This window comes from Lonchura striata, chromosome 5 (assembly GCF_050655825.1).
Source record: "Lonchura striata isolate lonStrDom1 chromosome 5, ASM5065582v1, whole genome shotgun sequence".
In the NCBI taxonomy this organism is placed as follows: Eukaryota; Metazoa; Chordata; class Aves; order Passeriformes; family Estrildidae; genus Lonchura; species Lonchura striata.
The window spans coordinates 65,720,089-65,738,788 of record NC_140707.1 but is presented as its reverse complement, the minus strand read 5'-3'; the positions used below and the strand labels follow the sequence as shown (position 1 = coordinate 65,738,788).

General features: G+C 39.8%; 1 protein-coding gene across 5 annotated transcripts in view; it reads left to right on the top strand.

Annotated features, from left to right (window-relative positions):
- The window catches only part of AHNAK2 (AHNAK nucleoprotein 2), a 72,503-nt gene that overhangs the window by 32,062 nt on the left and 21,741 nt on the right, over positions 1-18,700 (top strand). For 3 of the 5 annotated variants that reach the window (XM_077783930.2, XM_077783931.2, XM_085580843.1), the window contains exons 2-6: positions 15,183-15,259; positions 16,050-16,139; positions 16,777-16,833; positions 17,432-17,573; positions 17,908-18,083. In XM_077783930.2, coding sequence (XP_077640056.2) covers positions 15,183-15,259; positions 16,050-16,139; positions 16,777-16,833; positions 17,432-17,573; positions 17,908-18,083 — 542 coding nt within the window. Of the gene's footprint in view, positions 1-15,154; positions 15,260-16,049; positions 16,140-16,776; positions 16,834-17,431; positions 17,574-17,907; positions 18,084-18,700 lie in introns of all 5 variants that reach the window. The other 2 variants (XM_085580845.1, XM_085580842.1) reach the window with 1 other exon arrangement.

Genomic DNA, 18,700 nt, shown 5'->3' with positions numbered 1-18,700 from the left:
CACAGAGCCATCCATTCACTCACTCCCTCCCTCAGTGGAATGGGGAGAGAGTACGAAGAGTAAAAGTGAAAAAAACTCATGGGCTGAGATAAGAACAGTTTAATAGGTAAAACAAAATCCACACACAAAAGCAAAGCAAAATAAGGAATTAATTCACTGTTTCCCATTGGCAGGCAGGTGTTCAGCCATCCTCAGGAAACCAGGACTCCATCACAGGCACTGGGGAAGACAAATGCCATGACTCTGAATGTGTCCTCCCCCTCCTTCTTCTTCCCCCAGCTTTATATGCTGAGCAGATGCCATATGGTCTGGAATATCCTTTGGGTCAGTTGGGGTCAGCTGTCCCAGCTGTGTCCCCTCCCAGCTCCTTTTGCACCCCTACTTTGCTCAGTGGTGGGGTTGCTGTGAGGAGCAGAAAAAGCCTTGACTCTGTGGAAGCACTGCTCAGCAATAACAAAAACATCCCTGAATTATCAACACTGTTTCCAGCACAAATCCAAAACACATCCCCATACCAGCTACTATGAAAAAAATTAACTCTACCTCAGCCAAAACCATCACAGTTACAAAAATTGTGGGTTTGTAATTAGTGGTTCTTTGCATAATAATGAAGTATATATATGTATGCACAATGCATATCTATATAAAAGTAGTATGTGCTTAAATGAGTTTTGCACTGATAGACTACTTGGCAAAGAAATCACTTTTAGTTGTCCATTAGGGCTGGATTCAATAGAAATTTTGGCTGACTTTAGTGCAAGCCTTGGAAACCATTGGAGCATTCAAGACTTAGGCAGTCAGATGCCTGCTTTAATTTCTATTGACAAAGGAAAAGGAGGGATGAGTAAATGTAAAACATTTCCTTCCAGCTAAGAGAGGCAGCATGGTGCAGGGAGGAGGTGGAATCCAGGACATCTGGGTTTTATTTATTGCTGGCTCTGCAGCCAAGATGCTTTGTGACTTTGAGCAAGTAATTTTTTTTTTTTCACTTTGCTATCTTTGTGCAAGGTGGGGAGAGCTCACCTAGTTTCTCATGGTGCTTTGGGCAGGTGGAGGGGTTTCCTTGGTGACCATGACCAAGATGGTGCAGTTGCCAAGCTGGCAGATTAATATGTGCCAGGCAGTGTGTGACAGAAGATGCAAGGGGTAGCTGTGCCTTTGGAGAGCCCAAAGAGAAACATGTTCATGAAGCAGCACCAAACCTGCATAAACAAGTGTCCATAAGTGCCAGTAACCAGTGCCTCCTACATCACAAAGTAATTTGGAGCTAAAGCTGGGTTGGCAACCTCTACCTATGATCTCCTATTTCATTTTCTACAGCAATCCCTGGAAGAGCAATTGCTTTGAGGCTAAATCACAGAAAATAAAGTGGCTGTTTTTAAATGGTCTCTGTATTTGTGCTTCCTGGACTTAAAGCTGTTTTCAGGATCTCAGTGTGGAGGGAAAAAGGCTGGCAGCTTCATTATTTTTTTCTTTTTCGTAAGATGCATTTTCTGCCAAATGTGAAAGAACTGCAAAAGCATATGAAAGCCAAGAGAGAGTCATATATGGCCCTCTGCATGCCACACAACTGTAGTCCAGCAGTGATACTTGGGCTATTCCTGGAAAACTTCTGCCTATCTCTTACTTGCCTTTGTTTCTCACTTCATACAACACTGATGTCTTTGTGCTACTTGCTGTACCCACCAATGGAGCTCATGGCTAATCTACAAAACGCTTGCATTTTTTTTTTTTCCTCAAAACATTTAATCTTACAAGGTTGCAGGTGTGATTGCTGTGAGCAGTCATGTGTGCTCTGCTGGATTTTGCAGGATGAAATCAAAGCTGACCTCAGCCCATATCATAGTCTGAATTACAAGATGAATGCAATGTAACATGCCATGTATCAGTTTCAATGAGGCCAAGTGATGTCTTGCAGGAGTAGGCACAAAAAGAAATATCAATACTTCAGGATTTGATCCTGTGGCATTAGATGATCAGCAGGTATCTTGTAAGTCCTGCTGATTTTTGTAAGCTTCCATTTATGGCTGTGTCCTTATGATCCTACTGGTGGGTCAAGATGTCTTTCATGAAACCTTTTGGAAATACCTGGAACATGAGAGCTTGGGCTGACTTACCTCTCCAGCTGTTGAGTATCATACAGACGATGGAAGAACTTGTCAGGAATAGTGATAATCATATGCCTTTATGCACTGTACAAACCTGAGAATAACGATGCAATATTAAAGTCTATCCACTGCAATATTACTCCTCCTTTTTTTTTTTTAACCTACAAAGGAGAAAGGTTATTAAGAATAACAGGGTAGCAAAAGTATAAATTTTCCCTGACGTACTCTAGCTTTGTTGTAAGCTGTCTTAGTTTAGGTGTCACTTCAACTGCATTGATTTTCTCTCCTCTGCAAGGTACATAATGAATTCTTCTTCTCACAGTAACATATTTGGCAACTAGAGTCAGTCAGTTGAACTGGAGTGCAAGACCACGGGTTCAACCTCTGAGTGGGTAGGTAATGCAGTCAGGTCAGCTCTCTGTGTCTGCCTCCCCCTCTGTCCAGCCCCCTCCTCCTTTGCCTCTCTCTGTTAGTTTAACAGAAAGCCCTTTGGGGCCAGCACTGCTCTCCGTTGTGTATTTGTACAGCATAATGAGGTGTCAGTCTTGGGACAGGCTCTTGGAAACTACTAAAGCATAAATGGTAATAGAAATTAATTAAGTGAATACCCATGTCCTAGGTGTCAAGGCAGGGTATAAAAATTATCTCCAGTAAAGTGGTCTGAGTGTTTTAAAGTGTGATACAAAGCTTCTCCAGATTTCAGAGGCTTAAATCCATCTCCTAGCATGCAGCCAGGACTTCCTGCAAAGTTCTCTAGTCCTGCACAGACAACTCTGTGATGTGAAGTGAAAGCTCAATTTGAATTGCCGTGGGTTAAAGGCGGTTATTCCCACAGCTCCCATTTCCTAATGTTTTCCACTTATGATGTTCTTCTCTTTTAATGTTCATAGTAACTTGTGCCAAAAAAAGGTGTTTCCTATCATGTTCTCCTCACATTGTGTGTTGTGGTTTAGAGATTTTTTTTTTTTATTCCATATTTTCAATCCCCAGAGAGCTAAGGTTAGTCATAAACATGCTTTTGGCTATCAGATTCATGTGTGGTTTGCTATAGCAACAAACAAAAGCATTAGTCAGAAACTGGCATGAGGCTATAAACACATATTTTTTTGTGATATTACCCAGAGTTAGCTGAATTTATCTGGTACACTGTTGCCACACAACTGCATTGTATTTAGACTATAATCCTGGTTGAATAGGAACATCATAGAAAACCCAAATAATACATTATAGAGAAATAAACAAGTCTTGTAACTGTTGTTGTTGTCTGAAGATCATGGCCAGATTCTGCTATTGCACTGTTATAAATTCAGCTGAAGACCTTCAGGACACAAATTTAGACCAGAGACTAAAATCTGAATATATAGCTATGGAATAAAAGGACAATTATCATTAAAAAAAAAAAAAATTTGCTTTGCTTTTGCTGTTTTCACCTCCATAATTCTACTGCAGCAAAACGATTAGAGGTAGGTGTCACCAGACTGCAGTAGATGGTGTGAGCTCACTGCCAGCACTCTTGGAACACCTTGTCTGCAGCAGGGCAGGGAGGGAGCCTTGGTGAGGACAGTCTGTGTCTGGCTGTGCCTGCACAGCCCTGGGAAGGTGCAGAGCTGTGTCCAGCCGGTCTGGGCACGGGAGGAGTGGCTGGTGCAGCAAGTCCTGGCTTCCCTGGGGAGGAGGTTGGGTTTGTAAGGTGTTCACTGAAATCCCACAGCTACCAGTCCCTGAGCCAGCTAGTTTAAAGGTTGCCCTGAAGGCTCTACAGAAGTGGTGATTTTTGCCTAGGCAGAGCAGGCACATTCCTGCTTTATTCCAACCATTTGTCTCTTTATCCCTGCACCTTTTCAGGAACATGAGCCCTGCTCTGTTTTGACAGCTGCATTTAATAAAAAACATATGCATGAAAAATGTGTTTTCCAGTATCCCTGAGCTGGCACTGCTCTGCAAGAAGGAGAACTTAAACTTCCTAGAAATTGTTCAGATACATTTTCAAATCCTTCTCTTTGAAGGTGTATGTGTGAAGTGGTCATGACCTTCCCTGCTGCAGAGGTGTGCAGAGTAACATAGCTGTAATGTCCACACCTGCCCAAGTAATAAGAGTAACAAATCCATCAGAACCTCCTTGTACTGACCAGTCTAGAAGTTGTTCACAGGGCCAGTGGTTCCAGCTGCAGAGGATAAACCTGCAGCAACGTGTACTTTGCACTTGTGTGCTTGAGCCCTCTGAGAATTGGCTTTTGAAGTTCAATGATCAGGAACAAGACCTAGCAGTGGTTAATTGTGTTCCAAAACCAACGTTTTTTTCCCTTAACCAACCTCCATGCCCCAGGAGATCCTACATTTTAACCCTCACTCTGTGCTTTGCCTAGTGTTGCTGGATCTGGGTCCTACATGCTTGAGGCTCTGGCCCAGGGGTATTTTCAAAACCTTTTGAGATAATTTCTCCACAGTAGATTTCCTGATGTAGAAGTGTAAAGGACCTGTTTTTCAGTTAGCAGAACTTCAGGAGGCTTTCATCAATCTGGTCTAGTGAAAGGTATCTCTGTCCATGGCAGGGGGTTGGAATTAGATGATCTTTAAGGTCCTTTCTAAAACATTCAGTAATTTTCTGATTCTGTGACTTACTCTGGGCTTATGTGTGGGTTTGTCTGTGCCCCTTTCTCATGTGTCTCCTTTTGGATCAAGCCCTGTACTTGATTTCTCTGAAAAGAAGAAGACCTCTGAGCATTTGTCTTCTAAGGCCAGCAGAATGCTTTTCTTTACTCCGTTTTGGTGAAATGGGGGCAGATCTTCTTCATAAGTGTTCAAAGTGGGATTAAGTAGTCTTCAAAGTATTTGTAATGAAAAAAGAAACAAATTCTGCTCTCAAGTGTAGTTGCAGAATTCTGTCAACACTGCCCCAACACAACTATATAAAGCAAATATTTCAGTCTCTGCTAAAACCCTATTAACATCTCAGTCCATGGAGGACTTTGGGACTGCAGTATTTAAAAATGTCACATGGTAAGATGGTGGTGGAGCCTTTTGTTTCAGATGGGGTAATTTCATGGTAGCAATTGTTCTCCTTTTCCGGCGTTATTGACTGTAAGCTGTGCATAGTGCAAGGAGTGCAAATCCACCTTCCTTAGGAGAGGGCAGTGGTCTCTCTGCTGCACACAGAGCTCACAGAGAGCTGAGCCACTGCTCAGACAGCAGAGTCCTCACTGGGGCCATTAGATCAGGCAGGCAAGAGAGCACAGGTCGTAAAACACCAGGGTTAAAAATACTCTTTGCAAAGATGTGCAGAAAACCCTACAGATGGACTGGGTGTCTCCAGGTGCCTTCCATTCTCTCCTTTTGCTTAAACTCTTTACAGTTCCCCAAATCAGGGTGGTCATTGCTATTCTTGAGAGTGGGGCCAAGCCACTGGCTTGTCCTCCTGTTGCACAGATTTAAATGACTCTGAAGAAGCCACCTTGCAGCAGGTCTCAAAAACTGCAACTGAAGCTCCAGGATCTTCCCTTGAATACTTTGTATTGGTAGAAAGCTGTTTTGTTTTCAGTGGAGCCCTTGATCTGGCTGAAGAGCAAAATGTAATTTACTCTCCCTTATTAATTAGTCTGAATTCAGCAGAGCTCTTAATCAAGAAAAATCTTACCATGTGCCTTCAAAAGAGTGCATCCTGTTTTAATTGAGTTAGAAAATACTTAACCTGAGTGTGAACAGACCATTATTATAGAGTTACTCATTTCCATTATATATCATTATTTTCCTATTACAGAGAAGCTCTGGATGTTTAGAAATGTTATGAATCAGCGTTAGGGTTGATAATCAAATCCAAGAAATAGTCCTCTTAGTGCTTTCAAACAACTCCACCCATCTAAATTCATTCACCAGTTACTACATGGATGAACCACAGTGTAGTTACTTTCTTGTATTTTAATCTTAAACCAGAAAGAAATCCAGAACTACAGTAATGAGTCTTTAAAGAAATGGTTTCTCCCTATAGTTTATACTAGCGTCTGTGAAACCTAAAACTGAAATCTGTTTCCTTAACTAAACTGTGTTTTTCTCTAATCTATTAAGCAAGCATTTTGATTTGTTATTTTTGGGTGCTAGGAGGTGCAGAAAAAGCAAATCAGGACTGAACCATTTAAAAAGCACACGCAAAGATTAAATTTTATTTTTTTCAAAAATATAATGCAATAAAAGTTTGTCAGCAACAGTTTTTCCTTTTGTAAATTAATATGTACTTAAAAGCCCAGTGCTTTTCAGTCTTACATAATTATTTCTCATTTCAAACAATGAAGATTAAGTCAATAGATTTAATTTCTAAAAGAAGACAAGTATCAAACTACACATTTAGAAAATGCTGGGGCAAGGTATACAATTCTTAGGGAAAGGTGTTCCAAAAAGAGGTAAAAACCAATGGGCTGAAGTCATGAGACAACATTTTCAAAAAGAATTTGGTATGTGACCAATTCAATTATTTTGAAATCTGACCTTTTTGTGACTGAACCCCAAGTTTATAGTCCATTTATTCAGATTTGAATTACACTGATGTGTGCAGAACTAAGCGAATTTATTTATTTATCTGACTCAATGTATTAATTTGTCTGTAAATGAGATTTTACACTTTTGTAAACCCACAGTCTGCATCCAGAAATTCTCTCTAATTTTAAAGAGAATCTCCTACTACACAAAAACAAGGAAAAGTGAGCTGTGCCAAATGCTATTTTGCTACTGTCAGTGTTTAATGACAGAAAAGATTTCTATCTTAACAGAGTGAGGGAACTGTTAACTTTATCTTTGATGTAAAATATTTTCCCATAATAATTTTCTGTCACCTTTATCCCGTATCTCTTGTATTACATATACATTAAAGAATTTAAAAGCTTAAAAAATATTTTCTTCTGTGGTGATTTACATCCAAACAAGTTGCCCAGGGAATTTTCTCTTGAGCTGAAAACCTGTTTCCAAAGGCAGATATTTATATAAAAGCCCCCATAAAAGGTTGTGGGAAAACTACAAGGGTTTTTTTCTGCATTCCTGTTTTGAGAGGGGCTGTGCCCAGCATACCAAAGAGACAGCCAAAGTAGCATCACTCCATTAATTTGCTGTATCTGGGCACTTAATTGTGCACTGAATTTTATCAGTTGAGTAAGGAGAAATAAAAGTCTTCTAGACCATAAGAACCTTCAGACCATAAGGATCACAGTACAAACTCTTGCTCTCTATATATGTATGTATGTGTTTATCTTTATCTCTAAGTACAAACATTTTTACTGAGCATTGATTCTGATGAGGATTTTTTTTTTTAAGCAAAGTGCTTGAAGAGCATTTTTAGCAGTTTGGGCTAAAATGTCTGTTTCTAATTTGGAGTGATAAGTGCCATTTATACAAAGACTGCATCAGTTTCTTTGGGCTTTTTGCAAAACGTTAGCAGTTCCTCTATTCTATCTTAAGACCTATTCTTACGGAACAAATGTGCTTTCTACCAAAACCATCAAGAATTAGCATCTTTCTTTAGTGTGTCATTATTGGGCTACCTTAAGAAACAGCTTGGGGTTACAACCACTTATTCTTAAGAAATACTGACTCTGTGGCCAGAGAAATTGAGTCTCTGGGGCTGCCAATCAAGCCTACGCAGGCAGAGAGATCATTTTCCATAAATGCATTCATTTGATTCATTTATAAATCTGAGCAGGGCTGTGCTTTGGCAGTGGAACAGGCAATCTGCTCTGGTAGAAGCCTGAATTCTTGGAAGGGTGAATCAGAGAGGAGAAGGAATGTGACAAAGTTAATTTTTGTGATCCTTATGGGCCTTATCTGCAATAGGCACCCACCTGTTTGTGCTTCTACGTGAGTCATGGCGAGAGCCGAGTTCACAGCTGTCCAACAGGGAAGACAGCAGGAATCAACTCCTTGCTCTGAGAGGAAGGCAGATGTGCTGTGCATTTCCTTCCCAAGTCTAGTTTGTTGTATAGGTGAAGGGGTTCCATTCGGAGGGGAGAAAACTGCAGGATGCCTAATCAGTATATTGGATAACCAAATAGCTGCACAGTAGTTCCCACAAGGGTTTCTGAAGCTAAGTGAGCAAGTGAGAGCTCTTAATTTGCAACATGTTCCTGAAACCCTTCTTAAAACTCAGATCATCCAGATCGGCAGTGACACTCCAGGAAATTTTATTTGGGTATCCATACAACTATTTACAGCATGGTAGCGAATCAATTGCAAGTAAAAGCAGTATATCCCAAGAGATTAAACTGTTGAGAGTCCCAGGAGATAAAACTGTTGAGGATCAGAATGGATTAGAACAGTTTTTATTTCTTTATTTGGCTATGAATTGCTTACTTTCTCTTCAAAAGGGTGGTAAGCAATTTTAGTTCAGTCCATGAATTTGGACACACATAGCAACAATTGCTAAAAAGTTATTCCCTTCTCTTATCATCTTTGTGAGAACAGGCCCAGCAATCCTGGAAAAATCATAATTTATAATTATCAGAGAGAGTCCTGATTCACTACATCATCACAATATTATGCAAGAAAACACTGTACGAATTTATGCAGGAAGTAAAGCACAGACTGGAAATGCATTCTGCCACATAAAACCCGAGAGAGAGGAAAACTCCTGCCTGAGACGTGCAAGACAGACACACAGGGCAGGAGGTTACACCTGCCCTCTATGAACACAGACTAAAACTGGAGATTATACAAAACTTGTGCTTCTGAGACAGTGCCTAGGAGAAACAGCACCAAACCTCTGGTTGCCTGCTGGGTACCATGAGCATTTACCCTTTTCACATGTGTTTTAGCTAGGAAGAGGAGGGACAGACCAGGAGAGCCAAATACAGCTATCAACCACTGCTGGCTGCTTTTGCTGTCTCTTTTGGACATCACTCTATCATGTTCTTGCAATAAACTTTGGTTAAGAGGTTATTTTCAAACTCTCTGTTACTTGTAGGACACATTATTCTGTTTCAGTAAGAGGTGAAATATCAGACTAATGAAATACTTTAGTTAATATTTTATCCTTGTAGCAGAAGAGTTATGTGGATCTGGCCAAACTACATTTCCTATATAGCCAAGTAACCAGTAAATGATGATAGCTAGATGAAAGTCATTAACTCAGGATCTGGGAAATTTCAGTTTGACAGTTTAAAAAAAAGTTCCCTGTGCTTTTCATGTTAAAATATGACTCAAACTGAGAAGGTCTGTGCAGGGACCCACCAGAGTGATTTATTTTCATGTTCTGAATTGTTCTGTGGTTTCTATTAAGTTTATCTTTACCATCAGAGGAAAGGTGGACCACTGTAGGAATCAAGAACTTCTTTCTGATCAGCCTTCCTAAAGGCTTTGTTCCCATTGTGAAGTGTGAGCAGGGATGCTTTTAATACTTTTAAATCTTTGGGCAGAGCTTATCAATAAATACTCATGGGAAAGCCATTCACTCTTCTTTTCATCTGGGGGCTGTTAGTTTCTGGTTTTGTGGTAGTGTTTATATCAGTTCTTAGTTGCTAGTGCTCTTACACATCTTTCCTGATATTAGTCAAACTGTAGAAAATGCTCTGTAAAATCCTACAGAGCTCAGTATGGTCTGCAGGGAACCTTAATTCCTGAGACATTCCCTTGTTTTTGGATGTACTTTGCAGAGCAAAGTACCGTTCCTTTTGATAAAAATAAGTGTTAACTTCATGGACAATCCTCTGGCCGGGCAAGGAGACTCATGATTGTAACTCACATATATATGTCTTCGAAAGGTTTTGAGATGAAGTGACTTGAAGGCTTTTAATGAAGTACTCTAACAGCCAACAAGGGCAGCTTAACATACCAAGGCAATGAATCAAAACATCTTGTCCATGCCTTGAATGGAAGGAAACTATTCACGCACGTTGGTTATTTGGGAGTAGCTGCTCCTTTAGCACGACTCTGCGCCTGCTTTCGGCTCGCAGGTCTGAGCTGCATTGATCACATCGCAAGTATGCAGCCCAGGGACGGAGTGCAGCCAAGGGGCATTGCCAAACCAGCGCAAAACAAAGGCAGGAGTGTAGCTGGAACACCGGCCCGGCTGGTTCTGATAGCGTCCCGCTGATAACGAGGCCTGTTAAACTCCTTCAGCAGCAAAATCTTTATCTGCATTCCACAGAGTAGTCCTTTGTCTTCATCCCACAGAAATTTCAGGGCTTGGCGGGGACGGTCCCACTCCCGGCACCGAGCAGAGGGAAGCACTAAAGGGGCGGTGCCGCTGCTCACTTTTAACACCTTTTTTTGAGGCAGAGCAGCTGCTTTTTCCCCGTGGCAGCCGTTCTGTGCCGAGCTGACGGGCTGGCTCTGCTGGCTGGAGCTGCTGCGTGCCCCGCTGTCTCCCTGGCAGCGGTTCAAGGGAAGCATTGCTGCCCCGGAGGGCTGGGACGGGCAGCCTGTCCGTGCCGGGGCGGTCGCATCCCCCGTGGCCGGGGACCGGCCCAGATGGAGCGGGAGCCGAGCATTCCTGCTGCGCTCCGGCCGTGCCCGAGCCCTGCCCAGCAGTTGCTGTAACTCAGCCCGCGGCATCTCGCAGGGCGATGGAATGAATCCAGGTCTCTGGAATGCACCAGGAAATCTCCGCCAAAGATGAACCTCTTGATTTTTATGCTGGTGGTTTTCCCCGGCATCACTGGAGCTTTTACTGGAAATGGCACGAACCTTCTCCAGGTCGTGGTAGAGCCTGCACGGACTGTGCAAGAGCCTGTGCTATAAACTGTGTTTAAACCTCATGGCAGCGTCCTTCAGCAACACAGCACATGCACAACAAGGTTTATTTGCAGGCACTTTCAGATTCTTATCTTTGCAGCTGATGCTTGCAGGATCATTTCCCTCCAGCATTTCTTGCTTAGAAGTCAGGTGAATTTACCTATCTGAAAAAGTGCTCTTGAGAGGCCAAGATTAATGTCAGGCATGTGCATAGTGTTCCTGCTATCAAGTGCTTTCCTGAACTTCGACCTGCCATTTAAAATATTCTAGGCATTCTAAGTATTCCCTATTTCAACTCTAAGAAGGGAATCAGAAGGGGCTGTGGGACTTCACGGCAGCGCTGCTCAGGAGCTCTGAGAGCTCTGGGGGAGGAAAAGGAATCCCAGTAATTGCGATACCTGCAGGAGAGGGAGAACGCGCTGTGCGTGAAAGTCAGGCACACCATCCATCTGGAGAGAGGGATGTGGTTTGAAAACCAAAATACTTTCTGGAGAAATGCATTTGCAGTTACCAGCCATTGATGCATGAGGAATAACAGCCCCTGACAGGAGGGGACAGACCTGCAGGGACAGGGACTGATGGCTGCAGGAGGAGGGTCTGCTACAGGAGCCAGCTGAAGCTGTCTGTGACAGCAGCCATGCACAGCTTTGTTTACAACAAGACATAAGCCCATGAGGGAGCACCATGAAAACTGCTGACCTACATGTATGAATCCTTTCAGTGGGTCAAACACAGTGCCAACAACAACAACGACATTAAATTATTACTGCTGTTGTTTTTCTTTCAATTATTCATTCCTTCTTCTCCTTATTAATAACACAAATGAGGTCATGTGTCCAGAGCGTGCTTTGCACTGTCAGAAAAGACCTGATCTAAAGATGTCCCAGCCTTGCCCACATGTCAAGGTGCAAGTTTTCTAACTGGCTATGGACTCAGAGTTATTTCCACAACACTGAACAAACAGGACTGTTTGTTTCTTGTCACAGCTTAGAAATGGTAACTAGCAAATGCCAAAATCCTCATAAAGAAAAGGCATAGGTTGTGACAAAGCATAAAGAAAAGGCAGAGGGTGTGTTATTGTTAATAACAATAAGTGAGTGAGCAAAGCCTAAAAGTTCTCACCTGTGGACAGATATTTATCATGGATCAGGTTTCTGTCTGTTGAGAGAAATGATTTGTTGGAGTAACATTGAAGTTGATGGAAGGAAAAGAAATATGCCTAAAGATAAAAACAGATTACTTAAATTATCTTCTCATAAGCAAATATAATGTCAGTAGAAAATCTTGAAAAGTGAAAACCCCAAATCTAAGAATTGCAGAAAAAGGACTATAATCTGGAAGCAGAGAATCTAGGATGATCAGCAAAAGACGTTTTTGTTTGTTTTATTAACATCTCTGGTATTTTCATGTACTGTTTTTTAATTTTGAAGTATACAGATATACAGGAATTTTATATGCCAGTGTTCCAATTAAAACTAGGGTTCTCTTTATACAACACATTAGAGCACATTTGATTTAAATTCAGTGACACTGTCATACTTGGAATCCATTATATTGTATCAAATGTGATTTTGGAGACTGTTACCTACTGAATGTGAATATTAAAAAAAATAACCTGTTTTTACTTTTTTCCTTCTGGTTTTGCCCAAACAGTCCATCTGGGTTACTAAGCTAAAAATAAAATATTTTTTAAATAATTGCATTTCAAAAAGCAGATACACATTTCAGTCATATGATATGAAAATGATCCAGCCTATATAACTCCTACAGCTTACTTTCAAAAAATTCCCTTGTTCTGAAGTCAGTCCAGTGGCTATTAGAAGTAGTCACTGATGTAAATTCCATCTTGTTTATGAAAACATTTTGAACAAAGCATTGATTGTCCAGGGTCCATAAAAAAAAGTTAAAATCTATAAAATGTTGGCACTGCTACTATTCAGGGCATGAGAATGACATGCATATAAATCATAGTTTATTGGCACAGGCTTTTCTCCTCAGAAAAAAGGCTTTGCTGAAAATGTACTGTAATGCCCCTCTTTTATAGATTTCTTTTGAAAGTATTCTGAATCAGGAAATAATCAGAAGCAAATCTTAGTCAACAGTAGGAATCAAGGGCACGAGAAGTCTTTTATGATATGGGTTAACCATCACAGAGGGGCAGCCTGGGCAGAGTTTGGGGAAATCAGGGTGGATGGAAAAGCCTCAGTGTGAAGCTTTGGGAGGGAAGGTCATCTGTGTTTCTTTTCCAGTAGCAAAATTATTGGCAGCCACCAGGGATCAATGTGTAGTTAACACTGGAGTGCTGCACTGAAGAGAAAAACACTCCAGCAATCCAAGCAATTTTCTGTTAAGTCATTCTACTGGACTGCAGGGCTTGTGGGTGGGATTCTCCCAAGTGAAAAATATGGAAATGCCACAAGACTAAGTCCTTACTATTTCTTGGAATTTTAGTAACAGCCATAAAATTTATTGTTGGCACCTGAATCTTTAGAAACACTAGGCAAATTAAACAATCAAGCATCAATCCTGCAGCTCTTCTCCTCATATGATGCTTATTAAAATACATTTGGTGAAGTGCTTCATGAATGGGTTCCAGAATTTTCAAGCAGAAATGCTTAAAATCAAGTTCATGACTCCATGTCTAAATTTTTAAATAAGGTTATGCTAATTTTTCAAAATTTTTGAGCTTCTGAAGACTGCAAATGCTAGACATTTGGAAAAAAAAAAAAAAAAGCTAAATTTCAGGCAGGTCATTAATCTGAGTTAAAATGTGCATTAAGACCATTTTCTAGAATTTGCTATAATTGTCCATTGTAGGTGTCAGGACTAGTGCTGTGAAGGCTAAAGGAGGGATGGTCTGGCAGCCCTGATGTGTTCTGGGTTGATCCTAATTCCCTGGAGCAGGAATACTGCAGGAGAGCTGATTATGATGCTGTACATATGGCTAATGTGGATTGCCTTTTATTTTATCAAGTTTGGAAGCCTGACCCACAGACTGTTATGGGATATTCCCACTGGAAGCACACTCTTCCCATTCATCTTAACAAAGTGGCCCATCACTGATCACTGGGGCATAACTCTTTCAAAACTTTGCCTGTACTATATAATTTCACCTTCAAAAAATCAAGGAAAAAGTAAATGTAGGAGATCAGAACACTATGAGGAGTGACCAACAAAATCCCAGCCGCTTTAACAAGAGTTTGGCAACGTGTGTAAGTCAGTGATTGCAGACATGACTAAGTCGTGCCATCTTGTCTGCACACACAGTGTGTAACATCCAGAAATCTTGTGTTCCAGCCCAAGGATTCTCCATTTAAAACAGACAATGAGTTGCACAGTTCTTCTTGTCAGTTGTTTTCTCTAGTTTTTGAGCATATTTCTAAGCCAGAGGATTTGTTTAGGAGAGCCAAAACTATGTATAGTAATGGCAGTTGCAGAATTGAGTGTGGGGGAGCTAGACAGCCTGATGCCTTGGAAAAAACAAGCATGGAGACAGGAAAGAGACACAGTTATTAGGACAAGGACTTGGGCATGAGTGTGAATAGCTGGTGCATTAGGGAATATGTAATTCAGCTACACTGTCCTCTACTGGCTAAGCCTGGATCTCTGAAAATGTTCTAATTCATGCTGTTTTCATTCTTTGGTGCCCAATTTAAAGCATTTCAAGAGAATCATACTTTCAGACAGGCCATCTCCTTCACCTAATCTCTGTCCATCCTCAATACTTCTAAAAACTAAGAAAACAGTATCTTCTGACTATCAAGGTTCTTGATGTTTACTCTCCTCTTCTTAAGACCTTTGTGGGAAGCGAGGAAGAGTTTCAGTATGGGGAATTTCAATCAAATTCATTTCATTGTGAATTAGCAAACTGTTAATTACTTATTCTGTTATTTTAAAGAATAAAACAACTCAGGGAAATACTTTGGGTACCATCTGTAGACCTCTTCTTCCCTTTTTCTGGTCACAAATCCCTCTGAGCCTTCACTGTGGGCTATGCTCAGTCCCTTTGGAAAGGTGGAGGCAGAAAGGGGTCAGCAGATGGTTGATGCTTTCTTTTTTCCAAAGATAGCAGAAATACTCATATCCAGAAATGTGGCTTTTGTGAAGGAGAAAAATCCCCAGCTGGGAGAAAATATAGAACTGGAGGTAAACCAGATTATAACCCCTACCTATGGCTGATAGGGAGAACTAGATTAAGGTCCCTTCCAACCCAAATTGTTCTGTGATGCCTAAATTCAGGCAGGCCTTTCCAGTGGCCTGTGCATGGTCTTTGCTGTGCTGCTCCAGGGGGTTTCAGCTGCAAGCTGACTGCTCTGTGCTCTGTGTGGGTCGTGCAGGCACCAACAACCTGTGTGCTGCTTTCAGGTTCTGGACGACAGCTGAGGCCGGCCGAGCCCCCGGGAGATGCTGATGCCGATGCAGATGCAGAGGAGGAAGATTCTGTGAGTTTTTTAGAGTTGAATTTTTCTGTGATGACAGTTTGGCAAAATGGGATCTTAAATATTTTGTTTGTGGCTGGGTCTTGCTGGTGGTTTTCCCATTAAAAATATTGTATTTTAGCTTGGGATTGTCCTGCCAGCTCAAACCCCAGAAAGATGTTTCAGTGTAAAGGCACTTGCACTTTGCCATGGTTCATTGGCATAAGTTTACTACCAAGACTTATCAAACTATTACGTGGCTGTTAACTACAGTAACTTTTCTTTAACGATTTAGATAGATTTTTTCTTTGAGGATTTTTTGGGTTCCCTGTTGTCTGACTGGAGAAGAAAGAATGCCAAGTGCTTGTGAGCAGAAATTCCTACTGGGACTTTTCCATGGTTTGCTTGCTTATAGAGGGCAATAAAGTTTGAAGCCATTGGATGCAAAGTTTAGGTGTGCAAATAGAGCAGAGAAGGGATTTTTTTTTTTTACTTTTTCAATTATTACTAATTGATCTGTCCATTTTCAGTCTGTTCAGTCTGTAGATACATACAGTACATAAAGAAAATCAAAATAAGCTTACCACTGGCTTTTGTCTCTCAGAACTCTGTCCCTTGTGGTTTTGAGTGTATTAACATGAAAACTGTGTGTGCTCTTGATCTAAAAAAAAGTTATTGGTTATTTTTTATCCACCATCACTAATGAAAGATTTTTATCAGAAGGACACTATGGATAGCTAGAGAAACACTCCTAAAAAGGAGTCACTGTTTAATGGTGGGTGTTCCTTTACCACCGTTCATGTCTTTTCCACAGGTTAATGAAGTGGCAGTAGAAGACATTCGTCCAAGGCCACAAGGATCCTCTCCAGTTTATGAATATCCAGTAGAAGAAGACTATTCAAAGGCAAGATACTGAATTTTTGTGCAGACATGGCTTTATCAAGTTGATTCAAGAGGCTTTATCTCTCACAAGTAGCAGAGAGTCGCATGTCATAGAATGGGCCATTGTTGCAGCCATATTGTCTTCCTGTCCAGTGTTTTTCCTGTTAGAATGTATGGTTTGAATCTTGCTCCTAAGTATTTCAAAATTATCTGTACCTCTTGGTTATTCAAAGTTAAGAGATTTAATTAGTACAGTATGTTAAGTAGGCAACAGTTTAAAATTCGTGCTGAAGTTGAATAAGTAAAAAAAGTATTATATTTACAAAATTGAAAGGTGAACAATATACTACATTAGGACACAGAAAAACTCCCAATATCTTAAGACATTTGATCTCCGACCAAAGGCAAATTTTGGTACAATGGTCTGTGATTTAATGCAAATTTTGATGCTATGAAGGGAGGCCTTGGCATCTAGTTTACTACTGGGATTAATATAGTTAGATCATTCATGTTGTACATAGCATTTGATCCTGATTTTGCCTTGTTGCCATTAAATTCAGCCTCATTTCTTGCTCTAAACCAGGAATTTTAATTGACTTCTGTTTTACTCAAGAACACTGTGGCTTCTGAACTTGAAATAATTAAAAATTATTTTTCAGCTTCAAGAAGAAAACAAAAAACATTCTACAGACAAATCAAAGCAAAGTCATCCACAGGTCAGTCTAAAAGCACTCTGTAGTTTTAGGTATGAGCCTTGTAAATAGCAAAATTTGTTAAAACACACAGACATGAATGGGTGGACAGAAGGAAGGACAAATGGGCAAAGAATCACTTTGGATTTGTTTTGACCAGGAACTTCATGAATGGCTGAGTTGTGGCACAGGCAGGAACATTTATTTGTCCTATTTGTGGTCCTTCCATAATTCTTTTTAGAATTCTTTCTTTAGCCTTGTCTAATTTGAGTGCAGCATTAGCTCTTATTCTGACTTTTCTGGCCCATAGGCTTTAATTTGAGTGATTAACATCTTCACAGAAAATACAATCTTTCAGCCCTAAAAGTTTCCATGTTACACATTTTAAAATTATAATCTATTTTCCCTATGACCCTGATTCAACATAACTCTAACACACATGCTTAATTGTAATTTAGAAGAGATTCCAACCCACACTAAGTATATTCTCTATTTTGGATAATCTTTCTTGAGCTATTAAAAATATACTTGAGAAGACTAAATTTTTTTATTGTAGAACAACTTAGAATCCTTTAATACAAATGAATAAAAATTATAAATTCACATCTTTTTCCATCTCTAGGAGACAATGGAAGTGACCCTGAAAACAGAAGTGGAAGCTGGAGCTAGTGGTTTTAGTGTGAAAGGTGGAGGAAATGAAGGAATATTTATCAAAAAAGTACTTAAGGAATCTCCTGCTTCAAAAATATTTAGTCTTAGAGAAGGTACAGTCTGATTTTTTATTTTGTTATGATTTTATTCTATATCATTAAATAATGAGATTTGTAGCTGTGTGATCTCCCATCTCTTTAGGTATCAGAAACAGTAGATTTCAAACCAAATAATGTTATCTGTGAGCTCAACCTGTTGATATTCATAATTTCTAAGATCACTTGCTTGAACAATAATGAAATGTGATGTTTTTTGTAGACTGTAAAAAATCAGTTTTCACTGGAACAGTGGAGAAGACACACAGAAAGTAGTAAATACAAAACTAAAATGAAAAAAAACTATTACAAATCACAAACTAATTAAAATTATCCATTATTCCACTTGCAGGTGATCAGCTTCTAAGTGCTACAATATTTTTTGATAATATCAAATATGAAGATGCACTCAAGATTCTCCAATATTCCGAGCCATACAGAGTCCAATTCAGCCTCAAAAGAAAAATTGCCGTGCAAGAAGATCTAGAACACTCGACAGCCCAGCACAAAAAGGAAAGGATAGGCCAGGTAGATATCTGATTAGTTTACAAAGTTTGGGTAACATACTGCAGCAATGTGCTGTGTGAAAATAGATCATAAAACACACGCTTTTTTTCTTCTTAAGACTTACACATGTATTTAAAGTTACTAGCATGAATATTCCTGAATTTAAAAAATCCCACCAAAAAAAGATATTTTTTAATATCTTGAGTGAGACTATAGATATTATATAAATCCACAATCTTGTTTTAGGGTGCGAAAATATTCTTTATGAGTTAGTATTTTTTAATTGTTGATTATCCACTGATGGAACAGATTTGGGTAATCTCTGTAATATTTATAATAATTATGTTCAAAACTGTAAAATATAAGTAAAAATTTTTATCCAAAACTCCTCTGTAAGATTTTTCTATTAGAAAAATATGTGTCTAACCACTGATATTTTGATGGACCTATGATCTCTTCATAGGTTTCCATAAACTTAAAGGTTATATTTTCTTCTTATATTTTTCATATATTTTTTCAAAATTATATATTTATAGGAACATATATACATATATAGATACATATAGAAACCTCTGTTTACTGTAATGTTTTGCAAGGAATGAAAATCTTCAGAAATCCATATATTATGGTCAATTTGT